This window comes from Bacillus rossius, chromosome 6 (genome assembly GCF_032445375.1).
Source record: "Bacillus rossius redtenbacheri isolate Brsri chromosome 6, Brsri_v3, whole genome shotgun sequence".
NCBI lineage: Eukaryota > Metazoa > Arthropoda > Insecta > Phasmatodea > Bacillidae > Bacillus > Bacillus rossius.
The window spans coordinates 52,792,001-52,811,358 of NC_086334.1; the positions used below are offsets into that span (position 1 = coordinate 52,792,001).

Below are 19,358 nucleotides of genomic sequence, written 5' to 3' on the forward strand. Positions count from 1 at the left end.
AACTTTCCTTGTTCTCACACTAAAACTAGCCAGATAATTATTCCACTTTTGGGTACATCTCTGCAGATTAAGTTACCTATGCAATGAAAACACAATTTTTCACACTGATGATTGATGAATCAACTGATGTTACAGTCACTAGACAGGTTGTAGTGTTAGCAAGGTTCTTTCCATCTGAGATTGTTGAAACTCATCTGTACAAAGTAATGGCTTTGAGTGGTGCTGCAACTGGAAAAATCTGCTGTGGAAAGGGTTTTTTCCAGCAATCTCAAGATGGCTAAAACTGTTCACAGATTGTCAATGGAATCACCAATGTTAAATGCGCTGTTGCATTGCAGAATGAGAACATCTGCAGGTCTGGCTTTCAAGCCCACTGACGAGATGCGGAAAAGAGCACAGAACATGAAAAAGTAGCTAGTTAATAATGTGAAATACATTTTTTTTTTTAAACTTGTTAATAACTTCAGTTGTATGGATGTATTTATAGTTTGTAAATAAGAAAAGCACCAAAGCCTATACTGAAGAGAAATTTTTAATTTTTCATTTTATTGTGATACCAACTATTAGTTTTGTAATGTAAGTGGTGTACACAAACGTGTACGTGATGAAACTAAGATTTTCCATTTTTAATTACTCAGAACGTTATTCCAGGACTTAATACTAGGGCGCCAGAGGTCATCAAGAATTAAAAACAAAATAACACAAAAAAACTTATTTTATTGTTTTAATCATAATGAGAAACCTCGAGTCATGGAAATAATAACCAAACAAACAAATATTAAATAAAGTCTATGGGATGTCGTAGATAACCTGACTCTTGAATAAAATACAAAATAAATAAAGTTCCTGAAATTGTTCACTGAGTAAAAGTTTTGGGGTTTTGCTCCGGCTTGCTCGAGCATGAAACGCCTAACCAAAAGACTTCTGGACTTGTGTACATATAGTTTGTGCTAATGTGAGTAAATTTGCCGTTAATCGCCGAAAGTCAATGTTCTACTAATTTTATAATAATCCAAAGTTTATAAAATTACAGTTCGTTTACGTTGACGGTAAAATTTACGTCAATTTTATTATATAGCGATGATGCAGACCATACCTTAACTATAGATGCTTAATATCGTTCGTAAAATACTTCGTCACTCACGTGAATTGAATGCGATTATTCTGCATTCAATTACAGGGCGTCAATTAATATTGCCCAGTATTTTGACGTAATTTCCAGACCAATAACGCCGAAATTAGCATCGCCATGAACAAAATATTCCCAGAGGGAATACACTACCACACGCACTAAATGGCGTCATTTTCCACTCTTCTTTCTTCTCTCTTGCCGAAATTAAATTGTTAATTGAAAAGGGCCAATCACGGCCGCGACACGTTAGCGTCCTTTTTAATGAAGCCAATGAAATGTCAATATCAATCAAGCATAGGCTCGTTAAAGCTGTTCCGAACGCCGCGCGATTATTTATTTTAGCAGTTGTCATGACGACACAGCACGAGATGCGCGCGCCGCCATGCGTGGAACAAAACAAAACACTGCCGAAAGTATCGGGAAGCGGTATTAACCTCGAACGTAAAACAATAATAAACAGTTTCAGTTAGTCTGATAATACCGTAGTATTACAGTGCCGCTCCCGATATAAATTTATATTTCACTGTCCAAAAAGTTAAATTCAATTTAGATCGTAAAACTAATAACTGGAACTGGTTACTTCACAAGTTGGCAACATTGCGATGAAAGTTGAAAAACGTTATTCTCTTGCCAAACGACACTACACTTCGTAGGCTGGACAGTCGCACTGTTGTTTGTAAACATGATCTGTCTACATGTTGTGGAATATCAGTTACCTGATTAGGCGAAGCAGGGATGTAGAAGACAGCTCACCAATCTCCATACATGGTAAGTGACAGCTGAGCAGAGAGGTCGACTGCGGTGTAAACCACAGTGCTGGGATGGCGGTTCAGCCAACAATACCCTGTTGTAGGCGATCGACGTCGTGAAGACTGCTGGACCAGTGTGCTGTTCATCGATGATCGCATCACCTGATGTTACCAATGACATCACGATGGATGCCGTGGTGTCGTGCTGATGCGGACCCACCGGGTCTGCGGCGTGTTCGCTGGGGTCGTACCAACTGGTACGAGCTGCTGAGTCAAATGTCCAACACATGACTCTACATGTGCCTTGGACTACTGCTGCTGCTGCTGCTGCTGCTGCTGCTGCAGCTGCATCTACTGCTGCAGACGGTGTCGAAGGGGACCGCAACAAAACTCGTTCAGTTCGTCGGCAATCAGAAGACACACACACGTTAATCACACGTCCTATAACAGTTCTTATCACTTGCGCGATATGAATATACAGCGTCCTGTGATCGTGCCTCATGCTATCACTAACCCCTCTTCTTCTCTTGCTCCCCTAATCTAACATAAATTAAATGACTCGAGATTCCTCAAACTCATAAACTTAATAATTCATAACAACTTAATAATAAATATAAACATTAATTGAACACATAATAACTCTGTTAAATAATAAGGTAATGCATAAATAAACAGTATTTGCAACAATAACATTGCATAGTGTTTTTCAATAACAACAACAGGTTATTGTTTACCTTTATTGTAGGTGATGAATAAATAAAATACATTTTATGGATGTTATCAACATAATATCCTCACCTAGTAAATAATTACATTCAATTTCTTAATTGAGATTTGTCAATAATATTGGGCTTTCAATAACATATTAGCATATTTAATATGCTTCTCACATATCATATGTGAATATTTTCCTTCATCACATGTTATACAATAGCTACACTTATTTACAAGAAGAGACATTAAGATAAATATTATTGATTGAGTGCTAGTGTATAGTGTTTATGTTTTTAAAGCTGTTCATTAAAGACAATCTTTAAAATTCTTTATCTTTCATTTCTTCTTTTTCTCAATATAAAGTGGAGTGTTTTTACATCCTATTAATAAGAGTGTGGATGAAGTTGATATCCACTTATAGTTTCGGGTGTCCTGTGGGAACCCAATTAAAGTGCATTATTAACTACTAGACGATGAAGAAGCATAGGTAGGGGCAAGGCAGTAGCCTGGATCAAACTGTAAGTACTCATGCCAACAAGTGTGTTCATTTAGTAGGATATTAATCAACTAATCTTTAGGCCATTAATTATATGTAGTATTTAGTTGTGTGTTGCATTTTTTATACATTGTAATATGTCACATAGTGTTTGTACACATCTTATGCCAAATTTTATTTAAACCTCACGTGTATATCCATTGCTAATATGGTCGAACTCGACTAATAGGGTGATAATAACTGTGTCTCAACACAGTAACTGTACACACAGTACATAATATTTGGTATGTCCCTCTAGGACAATGTACCAAACCAACGCTCAGGCAACACATATGCTCCAAGCACAAATATCAGTTGGAATAAAATCATCAACTGACAAACACCCTAATTCTTCGAATATAAATTACCATATCGAAGCAATGAGGTACCTATACACCTGGATTACCTCTATCAACTCATGAGGATATATATATAATTAAATTTCCTTAGTAACATAAACAATACAATGATTTTTTTAGCATAACACAAGTAATAATGGTACATATTTGGTGTTCTAATCCACCACAGGTGTTTTGTAAGGCCTAAGCTGACTCAAATTGTAATTCCCTACAATTTTTCCTGTATCAGGGTCCTGTAGAGTGTAGCAGTTACATTTCTCCACAGCTACTACTTTGTAGGGACCTGAGTACAATAAAAATAGTTTCTTCGCTAGATGAGCCCACTTGTTACTAGTTGGTGCTGTACGGCGTAGAACTAAGTCTCCTACAATGAATTTACGGATCCTGGATGCTGGCTTCCTTTTCTTCCTAAGGTCGGCTTCTCTTGTTAATTTATCTCGTACCAGTTCTTCTATTTCTTCCTGAGTTGGCCTCTCCATGTCTTGTTTTGGTTTGTCGCATTCCGGTATTAATTTCGGTGGTAACACCTCCGATCTTACTGAGCATAATTATTTTGATGCTCCTCAATTACAGCTTGAGTGTAGCTGCAATTCGCAGTCTGCTGAGGCTGCGTTCCTGTGCAGTTGGGTGGGATCGGCTGCTGCCGAGCAAAATATCCTCGCTGCATGGGATACGATGTGGTTGGAGGATGGTTGAGTGTAGAGAAACTCGCTGGTGATTGATTCACAGGAGCGGTGTCTGCTACGGGGGGATGCAACATATGCTGTTGCATATTGTTGGGCGGCTGACGGTTAGAGTAACTCCTGTACTCCCACCTGGGTGGCCTTCCATTTGGATCTTCAGGACGGTAATGCTTTCCCCACCACTGGTTTTGGTTGTGGGTGTAGGGTTTCTTCGGCTGGCGGTTTCCTTGATGTTGAGGTTGGAATTCCCTCCTGGTCTTCCACTTCCCTGTCCGGTACTGTTTCGCAGGCTGCCATGACGTGCAGTGGACGTTGGCCTTGCCGCCGTCGTTACCACGCTGCCAGGGTGTGTAGAGTGGTGCTGCCTTCTGATGTGCTGGCTTGAGGTCTTTCTCCACCTCACTATTGTTGTTCCTGGACAGCCGCTCCAGCCGGTCGAAAGCGAGGACCTGTTCGCGGAACTCTGTGATATTGTTGAAGCTACGCCCTGTCAAATGTACTTGGTACTTGATGGGTAGCTGGGAGGTCACCATCGCCATGAACTCAATATCACCCATCTCTGGTTCGAGGTAGCGCGTCCTCTCGAACATTTGAGACAAGTGTGTCTCCAGAGTTTGGTTCTTCTTGCTATCATACCGCTCGGTATGCAGGCGTGCTCTCAATGTTCCCTGTATTTTCACATTCCAAAACTGCTGTTTGAAATGGCTTTTGAATTCTTGGTAGGAAGTGATGGTACTTTGTAATACCTCCCACCAGTAATACGCATGGTCCCTCAGTGCAGTTGCCATGCATTTCAGGCGTTCAGTATCACTTAGCCTGAACATGTCAGCTTATTCCTCGAAACGTCGAAGGAATCTCATTGGATTCTCTCCTTCATGGGCAGAGAACCTAGGCATCGCCTCTGACCATTGGCGTGCCGGGTGGTGCATCAATGCAACGGGATCCAAGGTGGTGTGTGTGTTAGCGGGGTTGGAGCGTGTGATTGGGAGCTCAGGTTGCTCAACTTGCGGTGAATCGCAGCTACTGAGGATTTCATTGGCATTGATGTTCAGGGCTGGGGCCAATGCTACATGGTGACTGGAGGAGCGAGTAAGATTGTCTACCCTCAACTGCAATACCTTCTCTTGTAGCTTGCCTACCTGCTGCTCTATGTCCATTGAAAACTCTGTCTGCCTTTTCACTAATGTGTCCACCTGCTCCCTCATGTCTGTGGTATGATTGATTACTACATTTTCAATCATGGTCTGGCATGTAAATTGTATATTTTCCAGACTACAGCTGTTCTGAGCAGCTTGCTCAGCTAATTGATTTAACCTGTCATTCAGCTGGCTAGTCTGGGTAGTTAACTCTGCTGCTAACCTAGTTGTTGTACTACTGCACTGCTGTTGTATTAGCTGCAACTGTGTATCAGTGTAGCTTTCGTGTTCTGCCAACCGCACAGAAATAGCAGACACACTACTCTTGACTTCACTCATTTCCCTTTGAAGAGTGTTATTAATAGACTCCTTAGTGTCCCTGAGACTCTCCTCCAACCTAGCACTAGTGCCCTGGAGACTCTCCTCCAACTTAGCATTCTGTTCCTGAAAACTAGCTTGTTGTTGTTGGTGGTTAGATTTTACTTCCTGCCACATGCTCTGCAGCATGATGAGCAAGCTAGCACTTGTTTCATTACTTATTGCAGCTGGCAATACAGGAAAATGTGTGTGTGTTGTGGTGGTAGCTTGGGGTTGTGTCACATCTACTCTAGCCGCTCCAGCATGTGTTACTGGGGTAACAAGATCTGTGTTATGTACTTGGCTAGGTGATGTGGGAACAGACACATCTACAGAGTGTGTAGATTCCACACTGCTGTCCCTGGAGCTGTCCTGACTGACACGTCTACTCCTTCCCCTAGTTTCCATATTTACTTATAACTTACAACATAAGAACACAATACAAATATGCACACTATCGGCCCCACAGTTCGTGCGCCAGAAAAAAATGTTGTGTCTCTTATTCCCTTCTGTACACAAACGTGTACGTGATGAAACTAAGATTTTCCATTTTTAATTACTCAGAACGTTATTCCAGGACTTAATACTAGGGCGCCAGAGGTCATCAAGAATTAAAAACAAAATAACACAAAAAAACTTATTTTATTGTTTTAATCATAATGAGAAACCTCGAGTCATGGAAATAATAACCAAACAAACAAATATTAAATAAAGTCTATGGGATGTCGTAGATAACCTGACTCTTGAATAAAATACAAAATAAATAAAGTTCCTGAAATTGTTCACTGAGTAAAAGTTTTGGGGTTTTGCTCCGGCTTGCTCGAGCATGAAACGCCTAACCAAAAGACTTCTGGACTTGTGTACATATAGTTTGTGCTAATGTGAGTAAATTTGCCGTTAATCGCCGAAAGTCAATGTTCTACTAATTTTATAATAATCCAAAGTTTATAAAATTACAGTTCGTTTACGTTGACGGTAAAATTTACGTCAATTTTATTATATAGCGATGATGCAGACCATACCTTAACTATAGATGCTTAATATCGTTCGTAAAATACTTCGTCACTCACGTGAATTGAATGCGATTATTCTGCATTCAATTACAGGGCGTCAATTAATATTGCCCAGTATTTTGACGTAATTTCCAGACCAATAACGCCGAAATTAGCATCGCCATGAACAAAATATTCCCAGAGGGAATACACTACCACACGCACTAAATGGCGTCATTTTCCACTCTTCTTTCTTCTCTCTTGCCGAAATTAAATTGTTAATTGAAAAGGGCCAATCACGGCCGCGACACGTTAGCGTCCTTTTTAATGAAGCCAATGAAATGTCAATATCAATCAAGCATAGGCTCGTTAAAGCTGTTCCGAACGCCGCGCGATTATTTATTTTAGCAGTTGTCATGACGACACAGCACGAGATGCGCGCGCCGCCATGCGTGGAACAAAACAAAACACTGCCGAAAGTATCGGGAAGCGGTATTAACCTCGAACGTAAAACAATAATAAACAGTTTCAGTTAGTCTGATAATACCGTAGTATTACAGTGGCAAATCTTAATTTTTTTTACATTCATTTGATTTTTTTAAAATTATGTTTTGGAATGCAATGTATATTTAAAATTACCGCGAAAAATAAATTATGTCAATTACGGCTATAAATTTTACAGGATTTTTAAATGCTGTAATGAGGATTTAGGAACCTAATTTGGTGGCAGGCCTGGCATAAAGTGTCACAGTATGAAATTAATGGGAATACATGTTTTCCACTGCTTTGTAAACTTGCAAAGGCAATGCTTATTCTTCCACACAGCAATGCAGGGGTGGAAATGATATTTAGTAAGTTCAACCTTATCAAGACAGCGCACAGGTCGTCTTGAATCGCCAATGCTAAATGCTTTGTTGCTTATCTCTTCTAGGAAGAATATGGCATATTTCCAGCCAACAGAAGAAATGAGGAATAGGGCAAAACATCAGAAAAAGTGATATTTATATACTGCCAGTGGTGAAGTGTAGGCTACGTGTATGTGGTAAATACTTGTATAAAGTGTTAAAAATTGAATTGTTTTGATTTAAGTATAGTTACGTATATTATGATGAAGTAATTTTCATAAAAATTGCATTTTTTTTTGTATTTTTTAACGTACAGGATTTTACAGGATATTTTATATTCAAAACAAGGATATTACAGGATATTTCACATTTCAATCAAGGATATTGTTTTCAAAGTGGTGGCAGCCCTGTAATAACAAATTAAAAGTAGAAAACAGTAGAACCTCGTTAATCAGTGATGCGCTAATTCGGGAATCGGATAATCCGGTACGATTTAAAAGAGCAGAAAAAAAAAGAGAAGTAAAAATGTCAGCGCTTAAAATTAACGTCACGCGCTCCGGTGGCCGGCAAACACTGCAAGCCATCGCGTGGGCCGCCAAACTCTGCAATGCTGTTGTACCGACCGTTTGTGTCCCCCCCCCTTTCAGCTGTCACATTTGTCACACTTTAAACTTGAGAGGAATGTCCTGACTTCTTCTTCCTGTCTCCCTTTGTTTGTTTCCACCCGCCAACCCACGGCAGGCACCTGGCGAGTGGCGTGTCTGGCTGGCATTCGGGTGTACGTGAAGGGGGGAGGGGGAGGGGAGGGGGGCCTACCCAAAATTTATGTGTGCAAGGTCAGCACGATCTTATCTTTCTCTCTTCGGCTGTTGTAAATTACCGTGAACTAATGGCTAGGCAGTGCTGTATTTTTTTAAGCCGAGACACTAATTCGAAGACGGCCGGCCCTTACCGCCTTACCGTTAAGGGATTATCCGGGTTTATTATTTTTTTACAGGATTTCAATTATCCGGGCATCGGCGGGTCCCAATTAACACGAATAATGGGGAGTTTACTATATTTTATTCATCTGCTGCCAAAGGTGCAGTAAGCCTCGGTAGATGTTATGTCACATGACCTTGGCCTTAACCCAGCTGCACACCGGTGTCTGAGAAGCTTGACAAGACCTTCCGGACTTTTAATCGCTAGTCCGTGAAATTCGGTAATCCGTGATTATCTCGGTCCCGACCATCACGCATAACAGGCCAAGTAAATTGTAAGCATTTAAGTTTTTAAAGTACTACATTTACATCAATATTTTTCCTCGAATCCCGAATCTTTTCCCTCGAATTTCGAATCTTTCGAATACTAGAGATTCGGTGGGATTCGAGGATTCGACCGGCCCATCCCTAAAAAACAAGTATATCTTTACACCCCTCTATTATGGTTCCATGAAGAATTTTCCAGTATATATTTATGTATTTTGCATCAAATGTTTTTGGCACTACAATGAAGTATAAGAAAATATGTTTAGTTGTATGTTTCAATGTTATTGGAATACAAAAAAAAAAAATATTACAGGTCAATAGATGATAAACCCCCCCCCCCCCCCCATAGAAAACTATAAGACATTACTTCAATATTTACCATCAAGTTCATACACACATAAAAAAAAAAATTACAAATTGCAGGTCTCAAAGTAGTTTGCCTACCCTAAAATAATGACAAAAAGTGACTTTCTAGTTTACAAAAGTTACCAAAATAACTATCATTTGCAAAAAAAAAAAAAAACTTTACAAAAACTAAAATGTGAACATAAAAAATTGACAAAGGGATTCTCTAAAAAAAATTGACATAATTATGCATATTATGTTACCAACAATAACAAATAAGGGTATAGGAAGACGTGAATAAAAAAGCTCTGAAAAAAGAAGGTAACAATAAAGTCTAATGTTTACCTTATTTTTTGTACTTGTGCATAAGTTCAGGCTGCATTTTTCTTTACTAAGATGCAGTTTCCTTTTCTGAGATAATTATAATGCTGTTACTACATTTTTTTTGGAGAAAAATAATATAATTATATTAAAAGAAACATGAGAGAACCTAAATCTAAATATACTAATTTAAAAAAATAAAATAAAAATAAATTCAGACATTTTATTAGAAGAATAATATGGACTATTTTATGCAGTCAAGGCAACTTTCTACTCTGACACTTCAAAGTACTGTTAAATTAATTCCACAGTTTCTTTACAAAATTCCAGATTGATAAATGATAATAATTTAAACAAAACTCAAGTACTAGTTACCATACAGTTGTTATTTTAATTCAATTGATTTTAAGCCCTTTGAAAAATATCTGATATAATATTTAAAGTTTTTTATTTTTATGGAGAGCTAAATATTATCTACAGCACGTTTATTTTCAGCTTCTTTTTTTCTTACAAGCATAGCTTGTGCTATTCCTGTTTTTCTGTATTCTTCTAAGCAACAACTGTATTAAATTTTACACTTGCCTCTTCAAAAAATTTGTTTGCAGCGCTCCTTCTTTCTTCTTCGTCTTTTCTCAAACACTTAAGCATCTCTTTCATTAGGTTTCTAATCCTTATTTTCTCTGAAGCAATTTTTTCTTCTGTCTCTAATTTCTTTCATCTTACCCATAACACCTGAGTGAATTGATTAACAAAAAATCAAGCAATATTAAAACGAAGCAAGTGTTAAGTATCTTCACGAGCAGCAATACAATAACTATAATAAAATGCTCTTTAAATGCAAAATTACATTTATAACTACACAAGAAAACAAGTTCATGTTTCTATAATAGGTCAGCAATTACGAAAAATCACAGTTTTAAACAAATGATGTCAGTTGTTCAAATAGCAGATGCATAGTTATGGTCTCTGCTTGTCATTTGTTGCCAAATGAACAAGTTGGTTTTATTGAAGATAATAAACTGAAAAATGTTTAAATCAATTAATTTTACATTAATGTGGTACGTGCAGCATTTCATAACTGACTTACTTAATGAAAAAATGACTTTAATAAAAAATTAGTGACATAACGTGACTTATTATTTAAAAATTAAATGACGTTTAGTATTAAAAAAAAGTACTTTGAGGCCTGCATATGTAAACAAGAAAGAATAGAACATTTACTTATGTACAATTACTATGGCGATAGGCCAGTTGGTAAAACATGTTCACCTAAAAAAATATTATTTAATTCTACCTAATGTTTAATATAAAAATTGCAGGTACCTAATGAATGAAAAAACAATAAACACAAAAGTATTGGTATCATTTAAAATTTTGTACATACAACCAAAAATGATTGAGGAACCCACCTGTCCTAAACGTTCTATGCAAGTGGTGAGAAGTTGTTTGGTCGCTGGGTAAAATGCAGGCTCTTCTGTGTACAGGGACACTATGTGGTAGAACAATGTCACCCCCACCTCATGAAGCTTCCTCACCACATTCCTACTGTCACTGCTTCGGCTACTTTCCAACTCTGCCTCCAGAAGACTGAAAGAAAATCAAAGACATACGTACGTAGGTAATGTACAAAATCCAGCAACAAAAAAAAAAAAAGTATTCCGGAAAATGTTAAAAGAAGGAACTTAGTTTTGAATGCAAACCTGTAGACGTGTATTTAATAAATTATTTTGTTAAAATGCATCATGTATAAAAACGTTTACATTAGTTTGGTGAAATATGTGCATGGTACTATTTTAGTGTCGTATTTGTTGAATACATTAAAATTATAACAGTAGCACCAAAATCTCACATTTCAAAATCTAAAAACAAAATTGGTTTAAAAATAAAACCTTATAATCTTGTCTCTATTCATAATCAGGCCTACCTGTGACAAGTGCCACATACACGTATGACTTAGTAACAATTAGCTACGACAGGCACTAGGCCAAACACAAATAAAGCAGTGCACACATCTGGCACGTAGTGAGGTCACGCGGTACGTTACTGGTGGATAACGTACGTGATGAGGTGCTCGACCACCACGCTCCCTGCGCACACCTTCTGTGGCGGAGCCTGCATGGCTCTCTGGAGCAGTGTCTCGTACTCTGCCCTGTTCTGCTGCATCAAGTGCTCCGTGCCTTCGTTCACCGTCGCCTCGCACACCTGCCAGCGCAACAACAGTTCAGCAACCTGTCACGACCTTGCACCGTCAAACCATTACAGCACCTATTACCAGCAGTACTATTTAAAGATGGCCATTTGTGTACTGTTCTCCTTAACAGCTTTACATTTCACTCAGGAGCCACATAAGAGAGCCATCCGGCATCTTAAATAGGTAGTACACAGCCTATCAACAAGGCAAAATGCAGAGCAAACCTTGTATGCAGAAAATGAGAATAAACAAGCAAATATATAAATAAATGAATTAATAAGTGAAAAAATAAAGGGCATAGATTAAACTAGCAGAACCTGACAGATGTTGTCCTGCCTGTGAAGTGTTATTTTATTTTCAAATAACTGCTAGTATTTACTGTTTTTAATCACATAATCGTCGCACATTTAATACTAAAATCAAGTTTGGAAAGTAGGTGTGTGAAGTTTATGTGGAAAAAGCATTTTTTGTAAGGTAAATTTATTCATAATAACAAAACATATTCAAGGAAATAACATTCATTTAAAAAGTAGAGTATACAGAAGCACACCAAAGAATTTAAATTAATAAGTCATGCAACAAAAACAATTTGTTCAACTTTAAATAGAAAAACCAAAACTGTGATGCGAACGTGAGTCGGAGTGCATAACAGTTGTCGTAGTACACACCACGAGAAAGTGTGAGCTATCAAATGTAGTTAACTCGGCACCACAGAGCGCACACATTGCATGCAATCAATGAGCTATCTGTATCGATACTCGACTACGTGCGCGCGCTCTATACAGCCAACTAGCGCTGGCTACATTTTTATAAGTGGTACACAGCGGCGACGAAGACGAAAAGATAGAGGTTATAATGTTTGAAAACGTCTTTAAAAGAAAATTTACACATAAGACAACTTCGTATTTGTGTTAATTATATAATTAAGCGGTAATATCCGAATGAATATTAGATTTACTCTTTAAAATACATTGTTTCAAACGGGAAAACTACATACACAAAGCACATGGAATTTAAATAAACATGCAACGTTTCTGTGAGAAATTTTTCTCTCCAAAATTTGATGTCCTAAAATAATGGTGCGACGATTATGAGCGTGTAACGATCATGTGATAAAACATGGTAATGTTTACTGACTGATAAGATGTCCAAAGACAGTTTAATTGCGTGTGATACAAATGTCATTTGCCTACAATTAAAAGAATAATAGTTATTCGTACAGCACTTACATTTTATACTTGCTTACCAATTTATTAATAAAAATTACAATAACTTTTTGTTATTATTAAACTTACCAATTACTAATCACAGTCACAATCAGTATTTATTTGTTACTATGTGTTCCTTGAGTTATAGCAAAATAGATATTGTATAAATAATTGACAGATAAGACGTCCAAATATAGTTTAGTTGCGTGTGCTAGAACTGTCATTGCCTAAAAATAAAAGAATAAAAGTTATTCATAGCTATGAACAAGAAAGTATTTATGGTGGCATTTACCCTTACAAATGGAATATTGCTGAGGTCATGCCCATACATAGCAAATGTTTCAAACTGTAGGCCCAACGGTGCAGCGGGTTACCTTCAAGCGTATGGCGGCCGGCCCGGCACAGGTGATGGTGGAGGGCCGGCGAGCCGCCCCGTGGGGCTCGCTGTCGCAGGCCGCGTGCAGAACCACCTCGAACTCCACGTCGCGGTACAGCTGGGGCAGCAGCTCAAGGAAGCTGCAGTCCAGCGCCAAGTGCTCCGACACCCGGATCGAGTAGATCCTGCAACCACCATCGCTGTGTCTGCACACCAGCTCTAGCAATGTGCAGGTAGCGCTCACACTCTCTGTTCATGTACGACAGATAACGTGCTTCTTCTCACAAGTCATGTGCTCATGTAGCTAACCCCATCAGCAGTGCTTTGCAGTTTTGTTTTTGAAATGAACAAGAAAGTGTTGATAGTGGCATTTACCCCTGCAAATGGAAGACTGCTAAGGTAATTCCCATACATAAAAAAAGGTAGTAAGGATAATGTTTCAAAATTATAGACCCATTTAACTTTTCAATGGATTTGCCAAAGTCTTTGATAAAATAATATTTAAAAATCTTGAATTCAACCTTAAAAACCGTTTCTCTGATTCTTAGCATGGTTTTAGAACTGGGAAAAACAACAACCACCAATTTAATATTGTTCCTAAACCCTATTTATAGGGATGGGCCGGTCGAATCCTCGAATCCCACCGAATCTCTAGTATTCGAAAGATTCGAAATTCGAGGGAAAAGATTCGGGATTCGAGGAAAAATATTGATGTAAATGTAGTACTTTAAAAACTTAAATGCTTACAATTTACTTGGCCTGTTTACGTTTTCCTTGGAACACATCCTATTGAGGTACAGTAGAACCTCGTTAATACGTGATGGTCAGGACCGAGATAATCACAGATTACCAAATTTCACGGACTAGCGATTAAAAGCCCGGAAGGTCTTGTCAAGCTTCTCAGACACCGGCGTGCAGCTGGGTTAAGGCCGTTCACGGTAAGGGCCGGCCGTCTTCTAATTAGTGTCTCGGCTTAAAAAAATACAGCACTGCCTAGCCATTAGTTCACGGTCATTTACAACAGCTGAAGAGAGAAAGATAAGATCATGCTGACCTTGCACCCCCCTCCCCCTCGTACAGCCAGACACGTCACTCGCCAGGCGCTTGCCATGCGTTGGCGGGTGGAAACAAACAAAGGAAAACGGGAAGCAGAAGTCAGGACATCCCCCTCAAGTTTAAAGAGTGACAAATATGACAGCTGAAAGGGGGGCGACACAAAGGGTCGGTACAAACAGAGTTGCAGAGTTTGGCAGCCCATACGATGGCTTGGGCCCACGCGATGGCTTGCAGTGTTTGCCGGCTGCCGGCCCGCGTGACGTTAAATTTAAACGCTGACAATTTTTACTTCTCTTTTTTTCCTTCTCTTTTAAATCGTCCCGGATTATCCGATTCCCGAATTAGCGCATCACGGATTAACGAGGTTCTACTGTATTGTACTTTTAATTCGTTATTAAACTAAAAAAATTATGAAGCATGTAGGTACTGATTTGGGAAACTTACTTTATATTCATGAACATGCATTGTCACTACATTGGCATTAAATAAGGCATAAATCATATATGTATTCTCAGAATATGCTAAAAAATAAAATAAAGCACATTTAGGATCTAGACTAAATATGAATCTTGTTTTTTTTTTTTTTAAATAACTTTACTGAGAAATCTGTTACTTAGTAATACAACAATAATGCCGACTTTCATCACAAGTTACGTTTGCACATGTAGTAATAACAATGAAATAATGAATGACAAAAATTAATACATTATACAATTATTATTTTAATCGCAATTCAATTTTAAATATTCTGATACACATTCTATTTATGAATTTTTTTAGGACCAAGTTTGGTTTGTGTAGACTACCAACGTTAAAATATGTATTATCTGAGAATTCCATGATGGCCAACCAATGAATTTGTTAGCCAATTATTTTGAGCAACATAAAAAATAACTAATATTAATATAAAGAATTTATAGGGTAAACTAGAGAAAACACCCCGTCACTTTTAACTTCGGGCATATTAATCACTATGCTTTAGTGAGGCTTAATTTTAAAAGACGCACGACAATATTTCTTATGGCCTAAAACCATTGAAGCCAAGATGGCGCCTTTCAGTTTCCATTAAATATTTCAGGAAAGCGTTTACCTTCATTTGGGACTTTAAACAAATGTCAAGTTGGTAACTACAAAATATTGTTCCGTCGGATGTTGAATTTCGTTTTCCGATTTCCCCGGATACATGAATCACTGTACTCACAGATAATGCCTGAATGCCTTAAATCCACCAAGTCGGATACTACAGCAATTGATGAAGTGACCAGATTCTTACGTGATCCTACAGTTAACCTAGAAATAAACATTTTTGAATACTGGAAAACTCAGTCTGCGTGTTCACCCAGGCTACATAAACTGTCCAAAAATTAATAGTGTTCACCACCTGCGACAGTGTTCTCTGAACGTTTGTTCAGCACTACAGGAAACACATGTGACCAAAAACGGAATCGTCTTGATCCAGACCGTGTCAAAATCTTTGTTTTTTTAAATAAAAATTTAAAGGGTTAAATAATTCTGCATAATGTTTAATTTTTTCTCTTAACTTATAAATTATTTTATAATTAACCCTTGAGAACTGGATTCGGATTCGAGGGGTGGATTCGAGGTACTGTTTGGGATTCGGATTCGAGAAAAATGGGATTCAAACCATCACTACTATTTATTTGAAGTAATAACATGTAGTCAAGTAGATGTTTGTTATTTTCATTTAGCTAAGGCTTTTGATAGATACAGTTAATCACCAAATTTTCATTGGCTGCAATTATATTAAAAAAAATTCGCGAAAAAAAATAGATTTTGTCTATTTTCTAAATAATAAGAAATGCGTACAAGTATATGTATATTCAAAGGCTTGGTTTATTCGACTCGAGCATACCTTGGCCTTGAAGCCAGCCAGTGATGCTGTGACTGTGAAGTCGCAGGCACAGATAACTAGGGCCATGCAATTTTCGCGATCGCGAAAAAACGACGAAAAACACGAAATATTCATTTAATCTAGGCCTGTGCGAATACCAGTTTTTCAATGCGAAGCGAAGTGCGAAGCGAATACTTACTATTCGTGCGAAGCCAAATCGAATAGTAAATATTTTTTTCTGCTGTAATTTTAAATACTGAAATTTGTTACTCTAAAATTTTTTTAACTGCACATATGTAGTTAAACAAGTGAAAACAAAATGCAAGTTGCATATTGGTAGGTAATTATATTAAAATTAGTAATAGATTCAATATTCTGACTATTCACAAATCCACATATTGCTACTGAAAGTAAAGGTAATCCTGTATTGCTTTTGCTTATAAAAATTACTGAATAGAAATTACAGATTCTTAAGCAACATTGAGTATAAGAATAATATAAGAAGCCAACATAATCCTCTAAAATTTTTTTTCACTTCCAAACTAAACAATACAACTGAAAATTTCAACATAATAATTTCTCACTGCAATTATTTATAGTGAAACACATGTACCTAACCTCATTACTTTTTGTATATTAGGAATAAAATTTAAGTAGCATAAATAAATAACACTCAAATGGAACAATAATAAATTAACTTGTAGCCTTGCAGTTGCAATTTAACAATTAAAAAAAAATACATTACATATTAAAAATTATAGCCATACATTACTCTGCTAATACTAGTTTTACATTGCCAAAATACACACGAGTATATTTTTAAAGGACATTACACAGTTTTCTTATGCTTCAAATTAGCATGTAAAAATACTAACTGTTCCACATGTTCGGGCAAGAGACTTTCCCTACGGCTGCTGACCACATTTCCTGCAGAAGAAAAAAGTCTCTCTGATGATACCTGAGTTGCAGGAATACCCAGGTATTTTTAACAGCAATCTGTGCTAGGTGAGGATATTTGTTTCTGCCTTCAATTTTCCACCAGTGAAGGTAATCATCTCCTCTGTTAAGACATGGTTCTTTGAGGTATCTTCTCACTTCCTCCGATTCATCTATGTTGACTTGATTAGGAATAGAATCTAGGACACACCACAAACTTGATGCTGGACTCTGAGAGGATGTAGGTACATCTTGAGGTAACTTATTTTCTTTTGGCAATAGTCTGAGTGCAGAAATCAGTGTAGCCTGTGCTTCTGTGTCAGAAATTAACACACCCTTGAACCTTGGATCTATTAACATTGAAATGCGATTCACTGACTCCATAATAAAATTTTGGAATCTGGATTTCAAAAATTTTATTAACGCTCTTGCAAATGTTACTCCATCTTTCTTCTGGCGAATATGCAGCTCAAGGTTAGCCAACAAGCAGTGCAAAATTGGGATTACCATTGATGATGTAGCATATTTTTCCCCACTCATTTCATCAGTGGCCTCTGCAAGTGGTTTTAAAATCTCAACAATACCTTCTGCTTGCTTCCACTCTGACACAGAGAGCATTTCTGTACTGTTTGAATCTGCATGTTCGGCCACCATAGCAGGTCTTATCTGAATCAGCCGCTTCAGCATAGCAAACTCAGAATTCCAACGTGTGTCCACATTTTGGATAACCTCCAGTTTTTGTATATTCATCTGTTCTTGAAGTTTGTGCAGTCGTTTCCTTGCAGAACTACTGCGTCGGTAATGACCAACAATAGCTCTTGCTTTGGAAAGGAGTGTTTGTGTACCTGCACATTCTTTCTTTGCATCTTCAATGGCTAATTGAAGCGAATGGGCAAAACAATTTCGGGCATTTTCATGAAATAGTGAAGAACATGCTAATTTATAGTTTGCAGCATTGTCAGTGATGCAAAAAATGGGTATAGTGGCATTTTCAACAGAAATACCCCAGTCACATAAAACTGATTTAATTGCTGTAGCAATGTTGACACTTGTGTGAGATTCCTGAACTACAATATTGCTCATGGCAAATGAAACCAGGGAAAAATCGGGCCTGAGGTAGTGGCACGTCAGACTGATGTAACTGTCATTGGAACGAGAAGTCCAGCCATCTGATGTTAATGATATGGCTGACAGTGATGGAAGGTCTGCAACAAGCATTGACTGAAGTGCCTGTTTAGTTTCTTCGTAGAGGGCCGAGACATAGTTTTCGGAAAATGTGGTCCGAGAAGGTACTTGGTAAGTTGGTGCTACGTGCCGGTTGGCCATCAGTTCTTTGAAACCTTGACCTTCTACGAAATCGTATGGCAACAACTCTGTTGCCAACATTTTTGTAATTTGTTTCGTAATGGACTGAGCTCTGGGGTCACTTGGTGGCATTTTTGTGGATTTCATTAATACTTGTGAAATGGTCGGCTGCTGCGAGCTTGTTTTAGTAGCTTGTTCGGGATTTGGTTTTAATGTTGAGGTCTCTTTCTTATCTTGTATCATGCGATGGTATAATGCTGCATGTTTAGCCTGCAAGTGATTTTGCAATGTAGTGGTTGTACCTGGAACCGAACCACAACATAAAGGTACTTATATGTGTGGTGTGTGTATTAAAAAATAAATAATATATAGAGAAATTATTTTCTATATATTTTGTTAATATGGTAGATAACATGATAGTTAACATGGTAGATAGTTAAACTTTAAGACGTTAATAATAAATATTGACTTGTATAATTCGCTGCTGTTTTCACTAAGCATATAAAATAATACTCAAATTGAAATTGAAACAAAGAATGTTGTAATGTTATTCCAATATTGATTTAAAAATGCTCATTATCCATTAACAGCCTAGTCTGGATAGTCCATGGAGTCTCAAACCTTCACCCAGCTTCCCCATAAAGTCTCAGCTTGTTTTATTTAAATACAGGCCTACACGTCCCTTTTCCTAACCTCTAAATCCATTCAAATTGTAAGTCAATAAATTTCCCATATATTATTTCTCCTTTTGAAATAATTGTATAAAGGCATTGGTTTGTAACTCCAGTCCACCTCGGCGAATTATATCCTATGTACACGCGTTTCAATTTCTCCAGACATTGTTTACAATAGGTTAGAGTAACTAAAACGGGACATTTAGGTTACAGTAATTAAAACTGTATATTTCCGTCAAGTTCGAATTAATAAACTTTCGGTTTGGACAGGTAGTACAATTTTTATTTCAAACAAATTTAGCATCGCAAAGTAGTTTACCTCGTAGCGTTTTTAGTTTCACATTA

At 37.6% G+C, this 19,358-nt stretch overlaps 1 protein-coding gene across 1 annotated transcript in view; it reads right to left on the reverse strand.

Moving 5' to 3' along the window:
- Positions 1-19,358, reverse strand: part of LOC134533192 (ectopic P granules protein 5 homolog) — a 147,761-nt gene that overhangs the window by 44,477 nt on the left and 83,926 nt on the right. The window contains exons 18-20 of the mRNA XM_063370564.1: positions 13,189-13,375; positions 11,475-11,617; positions 10,825-11,002 (exon numbers count right to left, since the gene is read on the reverse strand). Coding sequence (XP_063226634.1) covers positions 10,825-11,002; positions 11,475-11,617; positions 13,189-13,375 — 508 coding nt within the window. The remainder of the gene's footprint in view (positions 1-10,824; positions 11,003-11,474; positions 11,618-13,188; positions 13,376-19,358) is intronic.